General features: G+C 41.7%; 1 protein-coding gene across 4 annotated transcripts in view; it reads left to right on the plus strand.

Moving 5' to 3' along the window:
* Window positions 1–19,747, plus strand: part of SAMD4A (sterile alpha motif domain containing 4A) — a 223,672-nt gene that overhangs the window by 137,029 nt on the left and 66,896 nt on the right. For all 4 annotated transcript variants that reach the window (XM_061180850.1, XM_061180851.1, XM_061180852.1 and 1 more), the window contains exon 3: window positions 3,767–4,285. In XM_061180850.1, coding sequence (XP_061036833.1) covers window positions 3,767–4,285 — 519 coding nt within the window. The remainder of the gene's footprint in view (window positions 1–3,766; window positions 4,286–19,747) is intronic.

Below are 19,747 nucleotides of genomic sequence, written 5' to 3' on the forward strand. Positions count from 1 at the left end.
GATTTATTAATGCAGTGTTGTGTTAACTTCCACTGTACAGTGAAGTGTTCAGTTATACATACACACACACACACACACACACACACACATATATATATACTTTTTCGTATTCTTTTCAATTAAGGCTTATCACAGGATATTGAATATAGTTCCCTATGCTATACAGTAGGATCTTGTTGTTTATCCATTCTATATATAATAGTTTGCATCTGCTAATCCCAAACTCCCAGTCCAACCCCCCCCCCGACCCTTGGCAACTACAAGTCTGTTCTCTACGTCTGTGAGTCTGTTTCTGTTTTGTAGATAAGTTCATTTGTGTCATATTTTAGATTCCACATATAAGTGATAATCATACGGTATTTGTCTTTCTCCTTCTGACTTACTTCACTTAGTATCATAATCTCTAGGTCCATCCATGTTGCTGCAAAAGGCATTATTTCATTCTTTTTTGTGGCTGAGTAGTATTCTATTGTATATATGTACCACATCTTTATCCATTCATCTGTCGATGGACATTTAGGTTGTTTCCATGTCTTGGCTGTTGTGAATAGTGCTGCTATGCATAGAGTTGCATGTATCTGTTTGAATTACAGTTTTGTCCAGATATATGCCCAGGAGTGGGATTGCTGGATCACATGGCAACTCTATTTTTAGTTTTCTGAGGAACCTCCATATGTTTTTCCATAGTGGCTGCACCAATTTACATTCCCACCGACAGTGTAGAAGGGTTCCCTTTTCTCTACACCCTCTCTAACATTTGTTATTTGTAGACTTTTTTATGATGGCGATTCTAACTGGTGTGAGGTGGTACCTCTTTGTAGTTTTTAAATTTTTTTAAAAATTTATTTATTTTATTTATTTATTTTTGGCTGTGTTGGGTCTTTGTTGCTGTGCACAGGCTTTCTCTAGTTGCGGCTAGCGGGGGCTACTCTTTGTTGAGGCACGCAGGCTTCTCATTGCAGTGGCTTCTCTTGTTAAGGAGCACAGGCTCTAGGCTCACAGGCTTCAGTAGTTGTGGCACGCAGGTTCAGTAGTTGTGGCTTGTGGGCTCTGGAGCGCAGGCTCAGTAGTTGCGGTGCATGGGCTTAGTTGCTCCATGGCATGTGGGATCTTCCCAGACCAGGGATTGAACCTGTGTGCCTTGCATTGGCAGGCAGATTCTTAACCACTGCACCACCAGGGAAGCCCCCTCATTGTAGTTTTGATTCACATTTCTCTAATAATTAGCGATGTTGAACATCTTTTCATGTGCCTGTTGGCCATCTGTATGTCTTCTTTGGAGAAATGTCTATTTAGGTCTTCTGCCCATTTTTCGATTGGGTTGTTTGTTTTTTTCATAATTGAGTTGTATGTGCTGCTTGTATATTTTGGAAATCAAGCCCTTGTCGGTCACATCAATTGCAAATATTTCTCCCAGCCTGTAGGTTGTCTTTTCATTTTGTTTATGGTTTCCTTTGCTGTACAAAAGCTTGCAAGTTTGATTAGGTTCCACTTGTTTATTTTTGCTTTTATTTCTATTGCCTTGGGAGACTGACCTAAGAAAACATTGGTATGATTTATGTCAGAGAATGTTTTGCCTGTGTTCTCTTCTAGGAGTTTTATGGTATCATGTTTTATATTTAAGTCTTTAAGCCATTTTAAGTTTATTTTTGTGTATGGTGTGCTGGTGTGTTCTAACTTCATTGATTTATTTACATCTGGCTGGCTATCCAACTTTCCAACACCCCTTGCTGAAGAGACTGTCTTTTCTCCATTGTATATTCTTACCTCCTTCCTTGAAGATTAATTGACCGTAGGTGTGTGGGTTTGTTTCTGGGGTCTCTGTTCTGTTCCACTGATCCATGTGTCTGTTTTTGTGCCAGTACCATGCTGTCTTGATTACTGTAGCTTTGTATCAACTCTGATAATTTTTAATGACCTTCCCTGGGTCATCTCTGGTCTCTGTTTTTTTTAATAGATCTTTATTGGAGTATCTGGCCTCTATTATTTTTAAAACTTGGTATCTGAAACCACCCAGCATGGCTCTAACATGGGCCTGACTAATGCAGAGACAAATAGAAGGAATTATTTCCACTATCAAGTATTTGACTGGTCCTTTTGATATATTACCTCATTTAATCTTATAACACAAGGAGAGACAGGTGCTCTTGGTAGCACTCTTCACTGATGAGGGAGTTGAGGCTCAGAGAGGTTGAGTAACTTACCAAAGTTCCATTGCCAATTAGGTGCCAGAGCTGGGATTCATGCCAATGTGTGCCTGACTCTGAAGCCCACATTCTTTCATTACCTACCATGTCTTTCTCGCCTAATACTTTTCATTGAATACACCCCTTCGTCTTGAGAGGCCTTATCCTACACAGCTGGTGCATTTGTAGCTTATGGTCAACACTGATTCTTGAGCTTGTTCTGTTATGTTTGTGCCTCACTAGAATTGTGAAGCCCTTTTGCTAAATTCCAGAAATGCCTTTTCAACCCTGCAGATACTTTGTGAAAGCCCTAGCCCTTCTACAGTCATCACTGGGCCAGTTGAGGTGTTCAGGTGTTCGGAATGACTTTTCCGAAGGGAGCTTTCTTTCCTATCATCCCAGGCCCCATGGATAACTATCAGTCTCCAAAACAAGCTACTTTTCAAAGGCCAGTTAAGGCAATTAATCCACGTTTACCTAACGGCAAAAAATTTGTGTTTTGAATAGTAGGGAACAGGAGGGGTTCCTTGGGAGAGTGTTAAAAACAAATCTTTTCATGGATGAACCTTGCAGACATTATGCTAAGTGCAATAAGCTTGTCACAAAAGGGCAAGTACTATATAATTCCACTTAAATACAGTAACTAGAGTAGTCAAATATATAGAGACAGAAAGTAGAATGATGGTCATCAGGGGATGGGAGAGGGAGAATGAGGAGTCAGTGTTTCATGGGTACAGAGTTTCAGTTTGGGAAGATAAAGATCTGGAGATGGATAGTGGTGATGGCTGCACAACAATATGAATGTACTTAATGCCACAGAACTGTACACTTAAACATGGTTAAAATGGCAAATATTATGTATATTTTATCATAATAAAAATAACCGAACAGATCTTCTACATTTAAAGAAAAATAGCTTGCTTAGCATGTGTGATCGGAGGTGCCACTGGAGCTAAGTCTTGGGTCTATTGTTCATTCTAGCTTTGAGACCACAGTCATTTTCTGAGTCAGCTTCTCATGAGGAAGGTGCAGGCGTACTTCACCGAGCTGAGGGGTGTCCTTTTTTCCCTGACAGATTTCTCCATCTAGGAAGTTTTACCAACTTCAAACAAATGCGTTTGCCAGGGCTTCAGCCACTTTCCACAAATGTCTGGGGAAGGGAAAGCAGCCGTACCTTCGCGGACTGCACTATATGGGCTCTTGATTATACTCACTTTTCCATGGAGGTTTTCTTATTCCTTCTTCACCTATCTGAGGCTTTGCCTAGACTTTCTTAAGAAATAAAATGGCTGTAAATTGTATTTGTTTGTACCGAAGTGGTCACAGCCTCTTTGGAGACCTGCATGAGAATTAGATTGAGCACCCAAACATCTCAGAGCGTTTGTTTCATGTTTCATTGAAGTCACTGCCCCCTGACAACCTGAGGTCAGTTATCCAACTCAATGCAGAGGCTGTTTTGAGAAAATTTAGCCAGGGTACATAGATTGAGACTCTAATCCCCAGGAATTCTCTTTACAGTGTGGTGCTTGGTGCCACTGTGGGTGTAATTGCTTATTTGCCCTGCATATTTTCCTTTTCAGGAATCATTAACCAATGGCAACAGGAATCCAAGGATAAAGTGATTTCCCTCCTGTTAACTCACCTGCCTTTGCTGAAGCCAGGAAACCTCGACGCAAAAGTAGAGTATATGAAACTGCTGCCCAAGATCCTGGCGCACTCCATTGAACACAACCAGCACATCGAGGAGAGCAGGCAGCTGCTGTCCTATGCTTTGATCCATCCGGCCACTTCGTTGGAAGACCGCAGTGCTTTGGCCATGTGGCTGAACCACTTGGAGGACCGCACGTCGACCAGCTTTGGCGGCCAGAACCGAGGCCGCTCGGACTCTGTGGATTATGGGCAGATGCAGTACTATCACCAAAGACAGAACTCCGACGACAAGCTTAATGGGTGGCAGAACTCTCGGGATTCTGGGATTTGCATCAACGCCTCCAACTGGCAGGACAAAAGCCTGGGGTGTGAGAATGGCCACGTGCCCCTCTACTCCTCTTCATCTGTCCCCACCACAATCAATACGATTGGAACCAGCACAAGTACAAGTAAGTCCCCGAGAAGCCCTTTAGCGCAGTCTGGTTTGGCGACTTGCTGTGTGTGGCATGTCCCACTGGGAATGTCTGCTCTGAGCACCCTGTAACCCTGGGAGAGGAGGGCTGATTGGAATTGGCTGTGGGAAAGGGCTCTTTGGACCCCATCTTTGTTGTTCTTTCAACTCTGGAAAGAGAAAAATGCTGGGCAGCTAAAAATGATTGATGGTCCAAATTCGGGTTACAAATAGACCAAAAAAAAAAAGAAAAAATTAAATGAGACAGATTAAGTGGTGAAAGAAGGAAACTTCCTGTTTCCACGAACAGAAATGCCTTTCACCCGCTATCTTTCACCTGGGGTTTTTGGATTCGCTGAGACACTGAGTTCCCGTGTGATTCTCTAAACCTGATTCTAACCCATGGTTAACCAGACAACCTCATGGGCTTTGTGCATTTTCCTTTCTTTTCACTTCTTTTGTTTCTTTTCCTTTCTTTTTTTCTTTCTTTCTTTTTTTTTTATTTTTTAATTTCACCCTGGAATGTTCCCTCCCTTGCATCTCCTGGTTTTAATCCCCAGTTGTCAGAGTCACTTTTCCTCCTGACCAGGGGGAGCAGGTTTGCTAACTGAGAATGCTGCTCTGTGCCGTGGCCTGGTGTGGATGCTGTGGCCTTCTCTTGCTCAGTCTAACCCCTTAGGAGAGGTGGGGCAGGATGGCTTTGCGGGAGGGGAGAGCAGAGGATGGCCTCCTCCTCTTTTGACCACTAAAGCAAAGTACTCTGCCCACAGCTGGGACCAGGGCCAGGAGTCCTCCTCTCTATGGCTCCCCACTTAGGCTGAGCAAAGTGACAAACATGCCACTGGTGCTTCTGTAAAGTGGCAACGTGGGAGAGTGGCCTGCCATTAAACAGAGTTCCCTGATGCTAGTTTGCATGTGTCCCTGAAGACAGCGTCAGTGCATAGATAACTTTCTTGGGGAAAAGCTTTTGCGGTTAGACCTTATGTGCCTGTCAACATGCAGGAACCCCCAATTAAAAGATCTGAGAGGATTAAGGATTGTCAGTGACAGTTTCTTGGCCTCTACCTCCACTCGGATCTTTTGGCTAATGGGCCTTTTTAAATGGCTTTCTCAAATACGTAAGAGTGTTGAATTTTTACTACATTGATTGAAACAGTACTTTAGTGGAATAATCAAAGAAGTACGTAAAATACCGCATGGATAATGCCACAACATGAGATTTTAAAATTCTTTCGTCCATTTTTATATTTAGATATTGATAATTTGCAAATTTGGGGAATTAGGTGATTATTGCATCATTAGTTTATTGTGTAAGAGGTTCTGGTGACAGTTTTTTTCTCAGACTAGTAATCCAGGGAACAGTTTCACTAACCTCTGTGTGACAGAGAGTGATGGCTTGAACTATTCAAGCAGACACATGCAGGCTGGGATGACAGAGCTTCTTGGCCGGAGTTTCCTGGGTCAGTGACAGAATCCAGTAATTGTTACAAAACTCTTTGATAGCTGGGAGAGATGCGGGCTCTGAGCTGCCTACCCTCTCAAAACTTGGTCTTTTGTATTTTAAGGGGTTGAGTTCTATGTCATTTGTCTTGAAATTAGTCTTGGGTCATCACATTTCCATCTCTGCTGATTTACACATTCCAGGGTCTTGATAAGATTAGTACAATTTGAGACGGTTATCAGATCGCAGTCAACAGGCACTTTTATATTTCACTGTGGCTACCTCGCCCAACAGAGGGGAGGAAATGCTTAGATGATTGTCATGGCCTCCTAGGCCTTTGAGCCCAGTGTAGTACTTGAGCTGAAAAGGACTTGGAGGTTTAACAAGGTGACTATATTACGTATCTTGAGAAGAAAGGGGTTAGAGCCCCTTTTCAGAGTATCAGTAAAGAAGATAAGAGCTCAGATCTCTCCTCCAGAAAGTTTCATTCAAACACTTAGGTCATATCAGCACTTGTATTTCAAGAACATCTCTTTAACAAAACATTAATGTCATTGCTTTACCCCTCTGCATTGTCAATGGTGGTTAAATTGTGCTTATCAAAACTGCAATCCTTTGGGTCATTCATTCGCTTGTGCTTCTATCAAATATCTCCTCAGCACCTGGGAGGCAGCTTGACAAAGTGGGCAGGACAAGGACTTTGGTGTCACTGCTTCCTGCATCCAAATCTCAGATCTGAAATTAGCTAACTGCAACTTGGCTGAGTTACTTCACCTCTCTGAGCAAGGTCCCCACTTGTAAAATGGGAACATTCATGATACCTGCCTGCGAGGGTTGTGGTGAGGGTAAATGAGACTGTGTACGTAAATGCCCAGACCTGGCCAGGGCTGGCAACAGTAAGCACTCAGTAAGTGTCTGCTAAATGAATGAGAGAGACTGGGCAAGACAGTGAGAAGCAAAGTGCTAGCACTAACCCCCAGACTCTGTGCCCTCATTTGCATTGTATCTTTCCTGAGCCCAGACCATGCAGCATGGTCTAGGGGGCCTTGAGTCTGCTGTGACCATTTCACTGCAATAGAAAATGGTTTGGCCTTAAGCCTTCAGATTCCAAGATAGAAGAGTACCAGCTTGTTTGAGAAAAAGCAAAGAAGGTTGCTGGCTGAAAAAGAGTGAGTGAGGTAGACAGCAGTGGGAGAGGTTGCAGAGGTAACAGGGAGGGAGACATCCTACAGGGTATTATGGGCCATTGCAAGAACTTTGACTTTTGCTCTCAGCAATCCCATTGGAGGATTTTTGGCAAACGAGTGATGTGATCTGACTCATGTTTTAAAGGGATTGTTTTGGCTGCTGTGTTAAGAATAGATTGTACCAGGACAAGGACAGAAACATGAAGACTGGTTAAGAGACTATTGCAGTAATCCAGGCAAGACATTGATGACTTGCACCAGAATGGCTGCAGTAGAAGGGGGGAGAAGTGGTCAAGTCTAGATGTATTTTTGAAAGTACAGCCAAAAGGATTTCCTGACAGAATAAATGAGTTGTGAGGGGAAAAATTCAAGAATGACTTCAGGGTTTTTGCTTACACAACTTGGAAGGATGGTACTGCCATCAGTTGAAATGAGGAAGTCTCTATTTATTGAGTAGGTTTGGGGGTAAGATTGGGAGTTCAGTTTCATATATGGTGAGTTTATACATCTGTTAGACAATCAGAGATGTCTAGTAAGCAATTGGATATATGAGCATGCAGTTTGGGAGAGAAGACTGACCTAAGATAGACATTTGGGAGTTCAGCACATGGGTGATATTTAAAGCTATGAAACTATGAGATGAGATTACCATAGTAGAGATGCAGATAGAGAAGAGAACCAATGGCTGAGCCTGAACACATCAACATGAAGGCTGGGGAAAAGCAGAGGAAGCAGCAAACCAAGGAGAAACCATTGAAGTTGGAGAAAACTCAAGTGTATGTGTGTGTGTGTGTGTGTGTGTGTGTCAAGGCAAATGAAGAAAAGGTTTCAAGAAGGAAAAAGTGATCAACTGAGTCAAATGCTACTGATAGGTCCAATAAGATGAGGACCAGGAAGTGACCGTTGGATTTATCTAAGAGAGATCTTAGAGATCAATTGGAAGTGCTTCATACATGATAGGCATTTAAGGGAAGAAGAAAGTTGAGTTATTGATTCCAAAGAGATAAGAAACAAGATAGGGAGAGAAACTAGCTATAAGCTTGATTTTGGATGTATATTGACTTTGAGAAGGTGCTGGCACATTGAGATGGAGAAAATGATACATTAAAAAATAGATGATGGAACCACACAGATTTTTTGAAGGAAGGGATTAAGATGAGGCTAAGAGTAGAGGGCAAAAACTATGTCCTAATCTAACAAGAATCAACCAATTTTCATCCATTTAGACAGAGGAGAGAGTACCTTTTATTGATTACAGAAGTTGAATCAAATGAGATCCCACAGGATCTTTGAGCTGGGGCTTTTCTTCCATGAGATAAGAGAAGAATGGGTTGGGACAATCGAGAGTCTACGAAGCACCATTTTGGAGAGCATCAAGGTGTTTCAGACGAGAGGGGAGAATCTATTTTCAGTACCTAGCTCTCATTTTAAGGCTACTCAGGGGTCTGATGACTGAGAGCAAGAATGTGAAGATTCTTCATCATGAGCCTGTGGGACCAGAAAGGACCAAGGTATTGGCTGTCACAAATCATGGCCTTTGTATTGACCATCACAAGCAATTCCAAATACAACATGCCTAGAACCTGGCTTAGCACCTTTAGGTTTGCTTTCTGTCTCAAGTCTTCCATAGAAAAAGTAAACTGTCCAGGAAAAGAACCATCCAGGTTTTCTTAAGAGCCCACAGAATTTCGCTGTGGGGAGGTCAATGCCACCTCCATTGCCCCAGACTGACTTTCTAACCATTTTCTACTCTTCACTGGCAGAATTTGACCTGGGAGAAAACTATGTGCTGCAGTTACAAATGAAAGGAACTTGTTTCTATTCAAATCATTGCCAATACACGATTTTTCTTAGCATTCTTTACATTTGGATTTGAAAACATGCCAACCTTTGCTAGCCTAGACTGAGGCAAGAACTCAGAAACTTTGCATTACAAAAATTATTCCAAAGTGCTCCATTTGAACTGCCCACTTCTTCTACAGTCTCATGGTATAGCTTGGAACCTTAGTATTTCTTTTATTAATCTAAATTGATTTTTCTGATGATAAAAGCAATACATTAAAAATTTTGGGGTACTATAGATCATGAAAAGTAAATTAACAGTAATCGCTGCATCATGCTTACTACATGCTGGGTACTCTTCAAAACGCTTTACATAAATATTAGCTTATTTAATTCTTATAATCCCACGATGTGGTTATTATTGTTATTCCCATTTGTCAGATAAGGAAACCGAGGCACAGAGAGGCCAAGCAACTTGACCAATGTCACAGACCATCCAAGTCTTGTACCCCAAGTATGCTTGCTTTGCACTGACTCATATACTGAGTATTCTGTGTCCCAGTTCTTGGTTGACATATTTGCCTCCCCTTCCTGATTATGAACTCTTTGGGGACAGGGGTTTTGTCTTCTTTATCCCTCTTTCCCAGCACCTTGAACACCCTCAAAAAGTCACAGAAATGTTGGAGATGACAAGTTCCTGGCACGTGTTCAGCTGCCACTCTCCTGTGGTAGAACATCTCTTAGATAATGGCTGTCTCCTGCTAAGCCCAGATGTGGCCTCTGCGTCCTCCTCAATATACGCCTCGAGGCAGCCACTGTAATTCAATAAGAGGTGGCATGTGAGCTGAAGCCTGTCTGCCCGCCCTGCCAGAAACGTTTGCTGAACAGTAGGGACTTAATAAATTCCTGGGCTCAGTAGGCAGATGTTCATGAAATTAATGAATTTCCAAAATAAATAAGAAAGTATCCTTGAGAATTCACTAAATATTTGGTGATAATATTGATCATTTAGCATTCTATCATAATCCTTACAGTCATCCTGACTTATGTTACCAACTTGGTCTCAGTACTAACAGACTTTTAGTAACATACTGTGATCTTGATTGTGGAGGTAGTTATATGAATTTATATAGGTGATAAGACGCACAAATATATACCAAAAAAATAGTGTGTACAAAAACTGCTGAGATCTGAGTAAGGTCTATAGTCTTGTTAAGGGTGTTGTGTTAATGTCAGTTTCCTAGTTTTGGTAATACACTACAGTTGTGTAAGATGTCATCTTGGGCGATGCTGGGGGGATGGGTACATGAGACCTCTCTATGTAGTATTTTTGCGATTTCTTGTAGATCTGTAGTTATTTCAAAATTGAAAGTTAAAATGTAAAAACTACTGGGGCGTCCTGTGCCTTGATATTTCTTGGACTTTGATCCTTGTTTCTCAGCCTTCCTGTGGGGTGAAGGGTCCATCCCTTCATGGAAAGGATGGCTGCAGGGCCCCAGGGAGCCGACAGCTGAAACAAAACTAATTCAGCAGGGCAAGGTGAAAAGGAGGGATGTTGTGGATCTCAGGAAATGGGGCTCCTTTGGGAACCCTGAATCTGCAACTGAAAAAAAAAAAAACCCAATTCCATCAGCCCCTTAGGCAGCCAAAGCCAGCTCTTTCAAAGATACCCGTTTGGCACAAGAAGTCCTTTTCTCTCTGCCCTTCACATTTTCTTACAAGGCTACCAGCTACTTCGAGCTCATTCCAACCATCCTGTAAAAAACCATTAGAACACAAATATTCAAGGGGAGGAGAGAGAACACTCAACTTTGGGCAGGGCTGATAAGAAGAGGTCTTGGCAAGTGGTCTCCTGGAAACTGAAAAGAGGGGCAAGGCTTGGAGACCTCGCTTCTCTCTTGCAGGCTGCAGGTCATCCCTATCCTAAGCCTTGGGAGCCACTGGTGTCCTCTGAGTTCCTTTAAAATTTTCATGGAATTATTTTGTCTTTTACCAACAGACTTTCTTTCTTGGTGGAAAATTTCTTCTTCCCCAAAACGTAGCCAACCTGGCATGTAACTGAAAAATTCCCTTAGATCCTTAACCCCTCATTTGCTCTTGAAAGAGGTAACTCTAGTTGCTTTGCTTCCTTTGAGAAGCATTTATAACAGCTGGCATGATATATTTTTAGCTTCAGCTTCCTTCCCCTTTGGGGGAACCTTTTTTTAAATATGGCCCTGGCCTTCCTGATATGACATTGTGAAGATGGCTCAGTGATATCTCAGAGGACCCAATATTGCCACTGCCTGATCCTTCTCCTGTTTCCAAGAGTCCAAAGGTTTTACAGGAAGGTGCTTTTCCTCACTGTGTCTAGTGTTTATTTTCTGGGGCTTGGGGAAGTACAATCAGAAAAAGCACTGCAGTAAGCAAGAAGCCTGCTAGTTTATTATGCATCGGCGATCCCACTGCTTGGGAAAAGTCAAAGACCTCCATGGTACACATGCCTTGGTTCATGAGGCTGTACCATCCAGCCTCTATCCGGGAGGAGTTTTTTAGACTCTAATGACAGTGAGGGTTATTAAACACTAGATGAGCTCCAGAGGAAGGCAGTAGTGTTTCTAACTCCCCACTGTACTTCAAAAATAGGATGGATTCTGGCTGGAATAAATGGCTTAAATTGGACTAGCCTGGAAGAGGGGGGGAAGAAGGAGATGAACAGGCTGGCTTCTTTAAGACTTTTTCTGAGCCCTGTAGTCTTAGAATTTCTATTATTTCACAAGATTTAGAGTTATAGTCTAACAGTGGCTACTCCAAGAACAATGGGACAAAAAAATCTTTTAATCTTGCATTTACTTATTTTTTTTCTTTTCTCACTTTTAAGATTTCTGGGGACAAACTCAAGTTACACTGAGGAAAGATGTATCATGAGTGTAGCTTATCTTTGATGTTGTTAACATTAAGCAAATTAAACCCTTGAATTTCATGGTGACAGGGGAGGATAAATTTTAGTAGAAGCAATTACTATTAATCTGAGGTATATTTTCTAACTCTTGAACACTGTATGTATCATTCCTGCCGTCACCTACCCCCACCCCAGTCCTCGACATTCTGTTAGGTAAAATACGGTCTTAGAAAATCTCAGGTGTAAGCCAAGTAAGAGGAGGGATATGGAGATGGGGAAGTGAGGTAGGCAGGGGGCTTCCAAAATCTGGAAAGTGCTATAAAGGATTTTTGTGGATTGGAGAAAGGCTAAAACTCCCAACATACCCTGGGAGAGTCATTCTTTGCCAAAAGTCTGGACCATTCCCGTAGACAAATTCCATGGCTACAATTAGAGAGTAGAGCCAATGAGAGCACAGGGTTTGCTTTAGAGATTTGTTTCACAGCCAACCTTGCTGAGATGCCTCCTTTTGGAAAAGCCCAGCAAAACCCATACGGAGCTAAAAATTTATAACAGATTATTTTATACTTTAGCCTTCTCCTTTGCACAGTAAGACATTGCAATGCAAAGGGGATTATAAGGCTATAAGTGGCATTTTAGATATTCAAGTTTGGGGTATAAATGATGAGGCAGTCTTGATCAAAGTCAAGAACGTGGCTTTGAAGTCAGATGTCTTGGTTTTAAATTCCAGCCCCACCAATAACTGGGTATGTGACCATGGACAAGTTACTTGACCTCTAAACTTCCTTTCCTCATCCACAAAATGGGAATACATTTCGGTAGGAGATCTCTTAATTGGCTTGATAGGGTGGATGGTTGATGTGTTAATTGCAATAGCTGTTTAAAGCAGGAAATCATAAAAAAGGCTTAAGACCTTAAACATATTATTTTAACTTAAAGTGTAAATACATTCATGTGCCATCTTTTGTATCGTGAGATGGTCCTTTCTTTGAGAATAGGGTTCCTGACTGAGGCTGCTATTTGTTTTTCCTGTATAAATCACACTCTTGATGCATTATTGTCTGTGATTTCCTTAAAATGGAACCGGAATTTGAAGACATTTGCAAAAACAGAGCACAGAATCTTTCTAGATTCTGGTTTTCCTCTTTTTATAATTTAGCTTATAGTTTTCTCACTAACACTGAATTCAACAGTAGATTTTTTTTTAAGTAAAACAATGGATATTTCTAAAGCTTGTAACAAAGTTTTTAAGCAGTTAACTTTTTTAATAATTCATATGTTATTTCTGTTATACTTTTTAAAGTGATACATTTACAATAGTAAGTACAACTGGCTTAAATAGATTTGGTGACAAATTCAAACTCCTCTTGGTACACCAATAAGTCAGCTGGTGGAAGCAGAAGTGCACAAGTAAATTCTAGTTCGTAAAGAGTCCGTGAGCCACGGGCATCTGTGAATAGTTGGAAGGGAATGGAAAGTACCAGTTGGTCCAGTAAGTTGGTTAAGGGAAGATGAGTTAAGAGAGCTTCTTAGGGTTGTGAGGATTAAATGAAAAAATGCATGTAAAGCACTTGCCAATAGGAGATACTCAACAGATAATAGCCCTCATTATTATTATTTCTGCACTGGTTATTAATGCTGATACAAGTAAGGGGTGGTTCATCCACCAGCCCAGGCTCTGCAGTAAACTAGGGTGGAATAAGCTTCCTAGGGCAGCTCTATGACGCGGCTCTTCCAATAGGCTCAATTGAAATCAAGATACTTTGAGTCAGCTCTGTAGAGAGCTGCCTTCCCCAAATACCTATATCCCCATAAGGACTGTTGCAGTGATGTATCTTACTAAATAGCTTAAAATGGACCAGAAGAAAAAGAAAGAATAAGAATAGGTAAAATTTTGTTGTTGCTTCTTTGGGATCCATTGCTAACAGCAATAACTTTTTTTTTTTTTTTTTTTTTTATGGCTGTGTTGGGTCTTCGTTTCTGTGCGAGGGCTTTCTCTAGTTGTGGCAAGCGGGGGCCAGTCTTCATTGCGGTGTGCGGGGCTCTCACTATCGCGGCCTCTCGTTGTGGAGCACAGGCTCCAGACGCGCAGGCTCAGTAATTGTGGCTCACGGGCCCAGTTGCTCCGCGGCATGTGGGATCTTCCCAGACCAGGGCTCGAACCCGTGTCCCCTGCATTGGCAGGCAGATTCTCAACCACTGCGCCACCAAGGAAGCCCAGGAATAACTTTTTAAATTAGCAATAAGTGTAAGGATTTTATTCACATTTATTAAAATGATCCTTAAGTAACAGAATAAGATTTAATAGAGTTAAATGAGGCTATGCACATAGATGCAGGCTAGGGAAGTGTGGCCAGTCCCGAGAGAGCAGAGTGCAGAAGGAAAGAGTAGTGGCCTAGGAAAGTCACTCCCTCTCCAGCTCAGTGTGGGATGCTGCACTCTCAGGAACTCTTCTTTATCAAGGCATGAGGTTGGATGAGCCCTAAGGATCCTGTATGGTGCTTTCATTCTATGCTTCCAGACTTAGTGGGCAGGTGGCTCTAATTCCCACCTCAAGCTGCATTTCTAAACACAGAGAAGGTGGCCTTCCCAAATACCTTCAGGAGCTGGAGAGAGAACTTGCCGAGAAAAGATGTGGATGTGAGGGCCTGGCTAGAATGATGCCTGGTCTTCATCCGCTGGGTGCATTGGGAGGAAGCTCAGGACTGCAGCATGTTTGGAAAGTTGGAAGAATTTTGGAGTAGTCATTAGGCCTCAGGGAGATAGTTTGTGAGAAAGGGGATTATTCACACGTGTTCATCGTTATCCAAGAAATTGTTTGGTGCCTGCGATATTGTTATTAACTCTGACAGGCTTTTAGGATAATTTCAATATCCCGACTGAATGTTATATATAAATATTGTTCTAAAAGTCAAAGCTCACTGCAAGTACAATAATGGCATCTTTGGCTAAAAATGACCGTTTGTTAAATTTTGGCAAAGTAGCTCCAAATTCACCTGGAATCTCAAAGCACTGTGGGCTCCCCTACAAAGTCTGAGAGGTTTTGATTCCCAAGAGTGTCTCTAATTTGGTTATAAGGCTGACAGTGTGACTGAGGTCAGCCAGTCCCAGAATCGGGATCTGAGCTGCAGACCCTAAATTCAAGGTAAGCCTTGTCATATAGCTCACGGCTGTTCAGGAATGAGTTTTGTCAATAGTCAGCGAGGGTGGATGTCTTGCAAGCAAAGCTGTGTTGCTTGAGTGCTTTCTTTTTAATCTGTGCGATTTGTGAGAAAGAATTTAAAGCTTTGTATGGTCACAGTTCTTTCCCTAATTTTCTGTTGGTGATGATCTCTCTCTAGCTGGAGAAGCTGCATCATTTTCATTTGCTTCTAGAGTTATTCTCTTGCTCCTCTTCCCCAGCCATCCATCTGTTTGCAGTTCAGAGAGCAGGCTAATTATGGGGTACTGGAGAAGCAGTTGCTCAGAGAAAAGCTCTTTAAGCGCTCGACTGGGGTAGCTCAATGCCAGGGTCATGCTCGTGACCATCTCCTCATTCACATCCACACGTCTGCCTGTGAGCTGCCTTCCATCCTTTTGCAGTTGCATGAACAAACTTTTTAGAAAGGTCAACATGAGAAACAAGTGCTTTTTCTTAAAGGACAGAGCAAGTAAAGGATTTCATGTTTACTTCTTAGGTCTTCACACTGGAAAAATAGCCACTAAGTGGCCGAGAACAAAGATATGTTCCTATACTTAACCCAGGTTTTGTATTTTTGGCTGCCCCTGCACTGGCTTAAGAGCAAGAAGCTTTATACACTCAGGGGTCAAACTCTCAAACTGGTGTGACTCCAAGCAAAAGGGCTGCTGAAATTCCTTGACCCAGGAGATTGTTTTGCCTGCAGGTCAGTTTTTTCAACTCCACTTCATCATATCGGGTAATTGATTTACTTCTGGAGATGTTGACCCTATGAGACCTCTCTGCCACCTAAATGGCATGGGCTGAGAGATACGAAACACTTAAGAATCCTGACTTTGGGAAGAGGGTAGAGAGAAATACCTTTCCCCTCTGCCCCTCCCTCTTTTAGATCAATCCGCTTAGACTCTGTTGGAATCATCTAGACTGGCAAAGACTTAGGGCCCTTGGTTGAGCTGTTAGAACTCTAGAAGAAGCCTGCTTGAAAGCCAGATTTGTCTTCGATGTAAAGAATCTATAGACTCCCCACTAATTATTAGAGAAATGCACATCAAAACTACAATGAGGTATCACCTCACACCAGTTAGAACGGGCATCGTCAGAAAATCTACAAACAACAAATGCTGGAGAGGGTGTGGAGAAAAGGGAACCCTCTTGCACTGTTGGTGGGAATGTAAATTGATACAGCCACTATGGAGAACAGTATGGAGGTTCCTTAAAACCTAAAAATAGAATTACCATACGACCCAGCAATCCCACTACTGGGCATATACCCAGAGAAAACCATAATTCAAAAAGACACATGCACCCCAGTGTTCATTGCAGCACTGTTTACAATAGCCAGGTCATGGAAGCAACCTAAATGCCCATCGACAGACGAATGGATGAAGAAGATGTGGTACATATATACAATGGAATACTACTCAGCCATAAAAAAGAACGAAATTGGGTTGTTTGTAGAGACGTGGATGGACCTAGAGACTGTCATACAGAGTGAAGTAAATCAGAAAGAGAAAAACAAATATCGTATATTAATGGAACCTGGAAAAATGGCACAGATGAACCAGTTTGCAGGGCAGAAATAGAGACACAGATGTAGAGAACAAACGTATGGACACCAAGGGGGGAAAGTGGCAGGGGGCTGGGGGGGGTGGTGGGATAAACTGGGAGATTGGGATTGACATGTATACACTAATATGTATAAAATGGATAACTAATAAGAACCTGCTGTATAAAATAAATAAAATTAAATTAAAAAAATTTTTTTTAAAAGTCCATAGACTCCCAACACCACGTCTTTCCAATGGGAACTTTGATGAAATTTCTACCTCAAACAAATCCATGATGGTCATAAGGATCCCATTGGGAACCCGATCTCTAAGCCCGTCACAAGTAGAGTTGGGTCTTCCTTTGGTGCTGGAGAAGTTTGCTTTTCCTCAAGTCCCACAGTTCAAATATGAGTCTGACTCTCCAGAATTGCCCCGGTTTGCATCACCACCCAAATCTATCCATGGAGGTGGCCTAGTTTTTACGATTGAAGGGAGAGTTTGGGCAAATAATCCCATATTTCTCAACATTCCCTCCTCTGTTATACTTTGGCTAATTCAAGAACGCATGCTGGTAGCATGGATCTGGCAGGGTTGCTAATTTACACTGATGGCAGAATCAGAGTCCAGAAAGGTCTCAGGCAATATCCACTTGTGGTTCAGAGCACATGCTTTGGAGTCAGACCAACCTGGGTCTGATTGATTCCACTGATTCCCAGTTCCACTGATGACTAGCTGTGTGACCTTGGAGAGATGCCTTAAGCTCTCTTGGCCTTTATTTTCTCATATTTAAGAAGGGGGTAATAATCCCCACCCATGAGTGATTGTGAAATTCCTCTCTGAGCCTAAGTACCATCCTTTTTTTTGAAGACAAAGATTTTACACTAACCCTCCTGATCTAAAAACTTGTGCTCCTTCAGTTCTAGGAAATTTTCTCAAATCTTAAAAATAATTCTCTCTGATTTTAATCAGATAATAGCTTTTCTCTTTTGATCATCTAATTTCCTTAACTTTCCCTTTCTTGTTTTCAATCTTTTTGCTCTACTTTTAGTCTTCTTGTTCTACTTTCTGGTTGATATCTTTATCTTCTACACCTACTATATAATTTTTAATTTTTGCTATTATATTTTCAAATGGCAAGTGTTCTTGTTCTTTGAATGTTCCTTTTCGTATTGCATTCTGTTCTTGTTTCATGAGTGCAAACCTTTTCTAATATCTCTAAAGATGTTACAGTTGAGTTTTGGAGTCTTTTTCAGCTCCCAACATTGTCTGTGCTTCCTTGAGTTAATTTTTCTGTTTGTTTTGGACCCTGTATCTCAAGCAAATGTCCTTTCATTTAAAAGGAAGGCACTAGAACTTGTGTGTATGAATTTCATCATGGAGAGATCTGGTCGGGCCTGGCCAGGCTGTTTCCTGGGGACTCACAGCTGTAATTCTTTTCTCATGAACTAGTCCATTTCCCCTAGAGGAATCCTTTTCTCCTTCTGGAAGATACAGGCCTGGCTGTCTGGGTCCTGGGTGCTGTCAGGAGAAAGGTGCTAAGATGATAGGATAGTTGCCTGATCTTTGGGGGTAGGAGAGAGAATCTGAGGTTGTCCCTGTACCTTAGACATACTTTCTACCAAACCTCCTGTCTTCAGTGCCTCCCAGCACCCCTGCCTTCAGAGGTACCTGATCTTGGAGTCCTAAACTTCTTGGGAGTTCTGCAGCGTAAACTGTCATGCTTCCATTGCTGTGGGCGTATGTGTCCCCTTTCTTTGGTCTACTGAGTCAGTTACCTTCATGTCCTTCTGTTTCCCAGCTTCCAAAATTTTGTTGACTTCAGTGGTCTTCTGATACCCATTGTCATCTCCTGTCATTTCTCTGTGTCCTTTTCCTTGTGCATTTGTGCCTTTGCTGTCTTTTTAGTGAGTTTCCAGAAGGAATGGTAACATCTCCATATGTTGGAAGTCTATTTTAACTTGTTGATTTGTTTATTATCTATCTCTCCCACTTGATTATAAATTCCAAGAGGCCAGGGACCTGGCCTTGTTCACTATAGTATTCCTACTGTCCAAAACACTCCCTGGTGTATCATGGGTGTTGAATAAATACTTAATGAATGTATGCATGAATGAATCACATGTAATATAGATCTCTTTGTACAATGCTTACAGCCCAATAAATGATAACTATCTTAAGCATAATTATTTCAATCTTTGAAGATTAAGTATTGAAACCAAACTTTATGCTACTCACAGCCATTGATTTTAAATGGGGACAAATCTCTTAAGTTAAAATCTTTAATGAGAAGCATCTGAAATATCTTACCTCCCCTAGAACTCCTTCTTCAAGCCCAAACTTTTCCTGATAGTGATCTTCCCACCATAACTCTCTTTACTAATACGATGTCACCTGTTTCTGTTAAAGTAAGGTCTGCATTTGAAAGGTAAGAGACTGCCTGAAGATCCCATTGCCAAGTAGAAGCATTCCTGGAACTAGTTCTCCTCATTCACAATGTGACCTTCTGCCTGTCACCTACCTTCCCTCAGTTTCCATTGTCTTATCTGGAAAGTAGGCTGGGGAGAACAGAAAGATTGATTAAATGATCCCTGAAGCTTTTTCAGGCTCTAAAATGACAGATTCTGTGGTTCTGCTAATTACAAAGTGTCAATAAACAATAAATAACCATCTCTAGGGCCCAGGTGTTATGATAGTGACATCCCTGTGAAATTGCCTAATCTTTTCAAGTGGCAGGTTGGTCAATTCATTAGATAATTAGGTATATAAATGATGGCTTCCAGGTATACATATAGACATCCCAGTTTTAAACATCTGCATAAATATATTGTCACAATAAAAACCACAGAATTAAATAAATACAACCCAAACTGGTTGATAGATAGGATTAACTGTAGTAGAGAAACCAGTCTTCCACTAGTGAAGATTCTGGCCAAAGACGGTGTTGCTTTTTCCAATCTCCAGACAGTACCTGACTTCACATCAGTGCTGGCAATCTCTCTGACCACTTTGGTAAAAACAAGAGCGTCCTGTGGCAGGTCTTGAGTGGCGGATGGCTGAACAGTGGTGGGCAGCCAATATGAGAAAAACAGGTGCACAGAATGCCCAGAACTGGAAAATGCCAACCCACTGTGAAGATGCAACAGCTCTGGTTCTGGAAAAACCCAATGGCATACTGTTGTTTTTGGAGACCCTAGACCCTGCTGTGTTTGGGTTACATTGTTTATGACATTGTACATAGGCCTCAACATTGGGGTCCTGCAGTGTGTTATTCTGGTGTTAAACGAGAGATTATCTGTTTTAATTCACAGATCTATTAATCTCCCCCTCTCTATCAATGACATTGATATAAAGACTAATGACCATTGATATAATTTGAATGATAAAGACCAAAAACATAGGGGCTCTAGTATTAGCTTCAATATCAACTTTGTTGAGTGACCTTGG

The sequence above is a fragment of the Eubalaena glacialis genome, chromosome 2 (genome assembly GCF_028564815.1).
Source record: "Eubalaena glacialis isolate mEubGla1 chromosome 2, mEubGla1.1.hap2.+ XY, whole genome shotgun sequence".
In the NCBI taxonomy this organism is placed as follows: Eukaryota; Metazoa; Chordata; class Mammalia; order Artiodactyla; family Balaenidae; genus Eubalaena; species Eubalaena glacialis.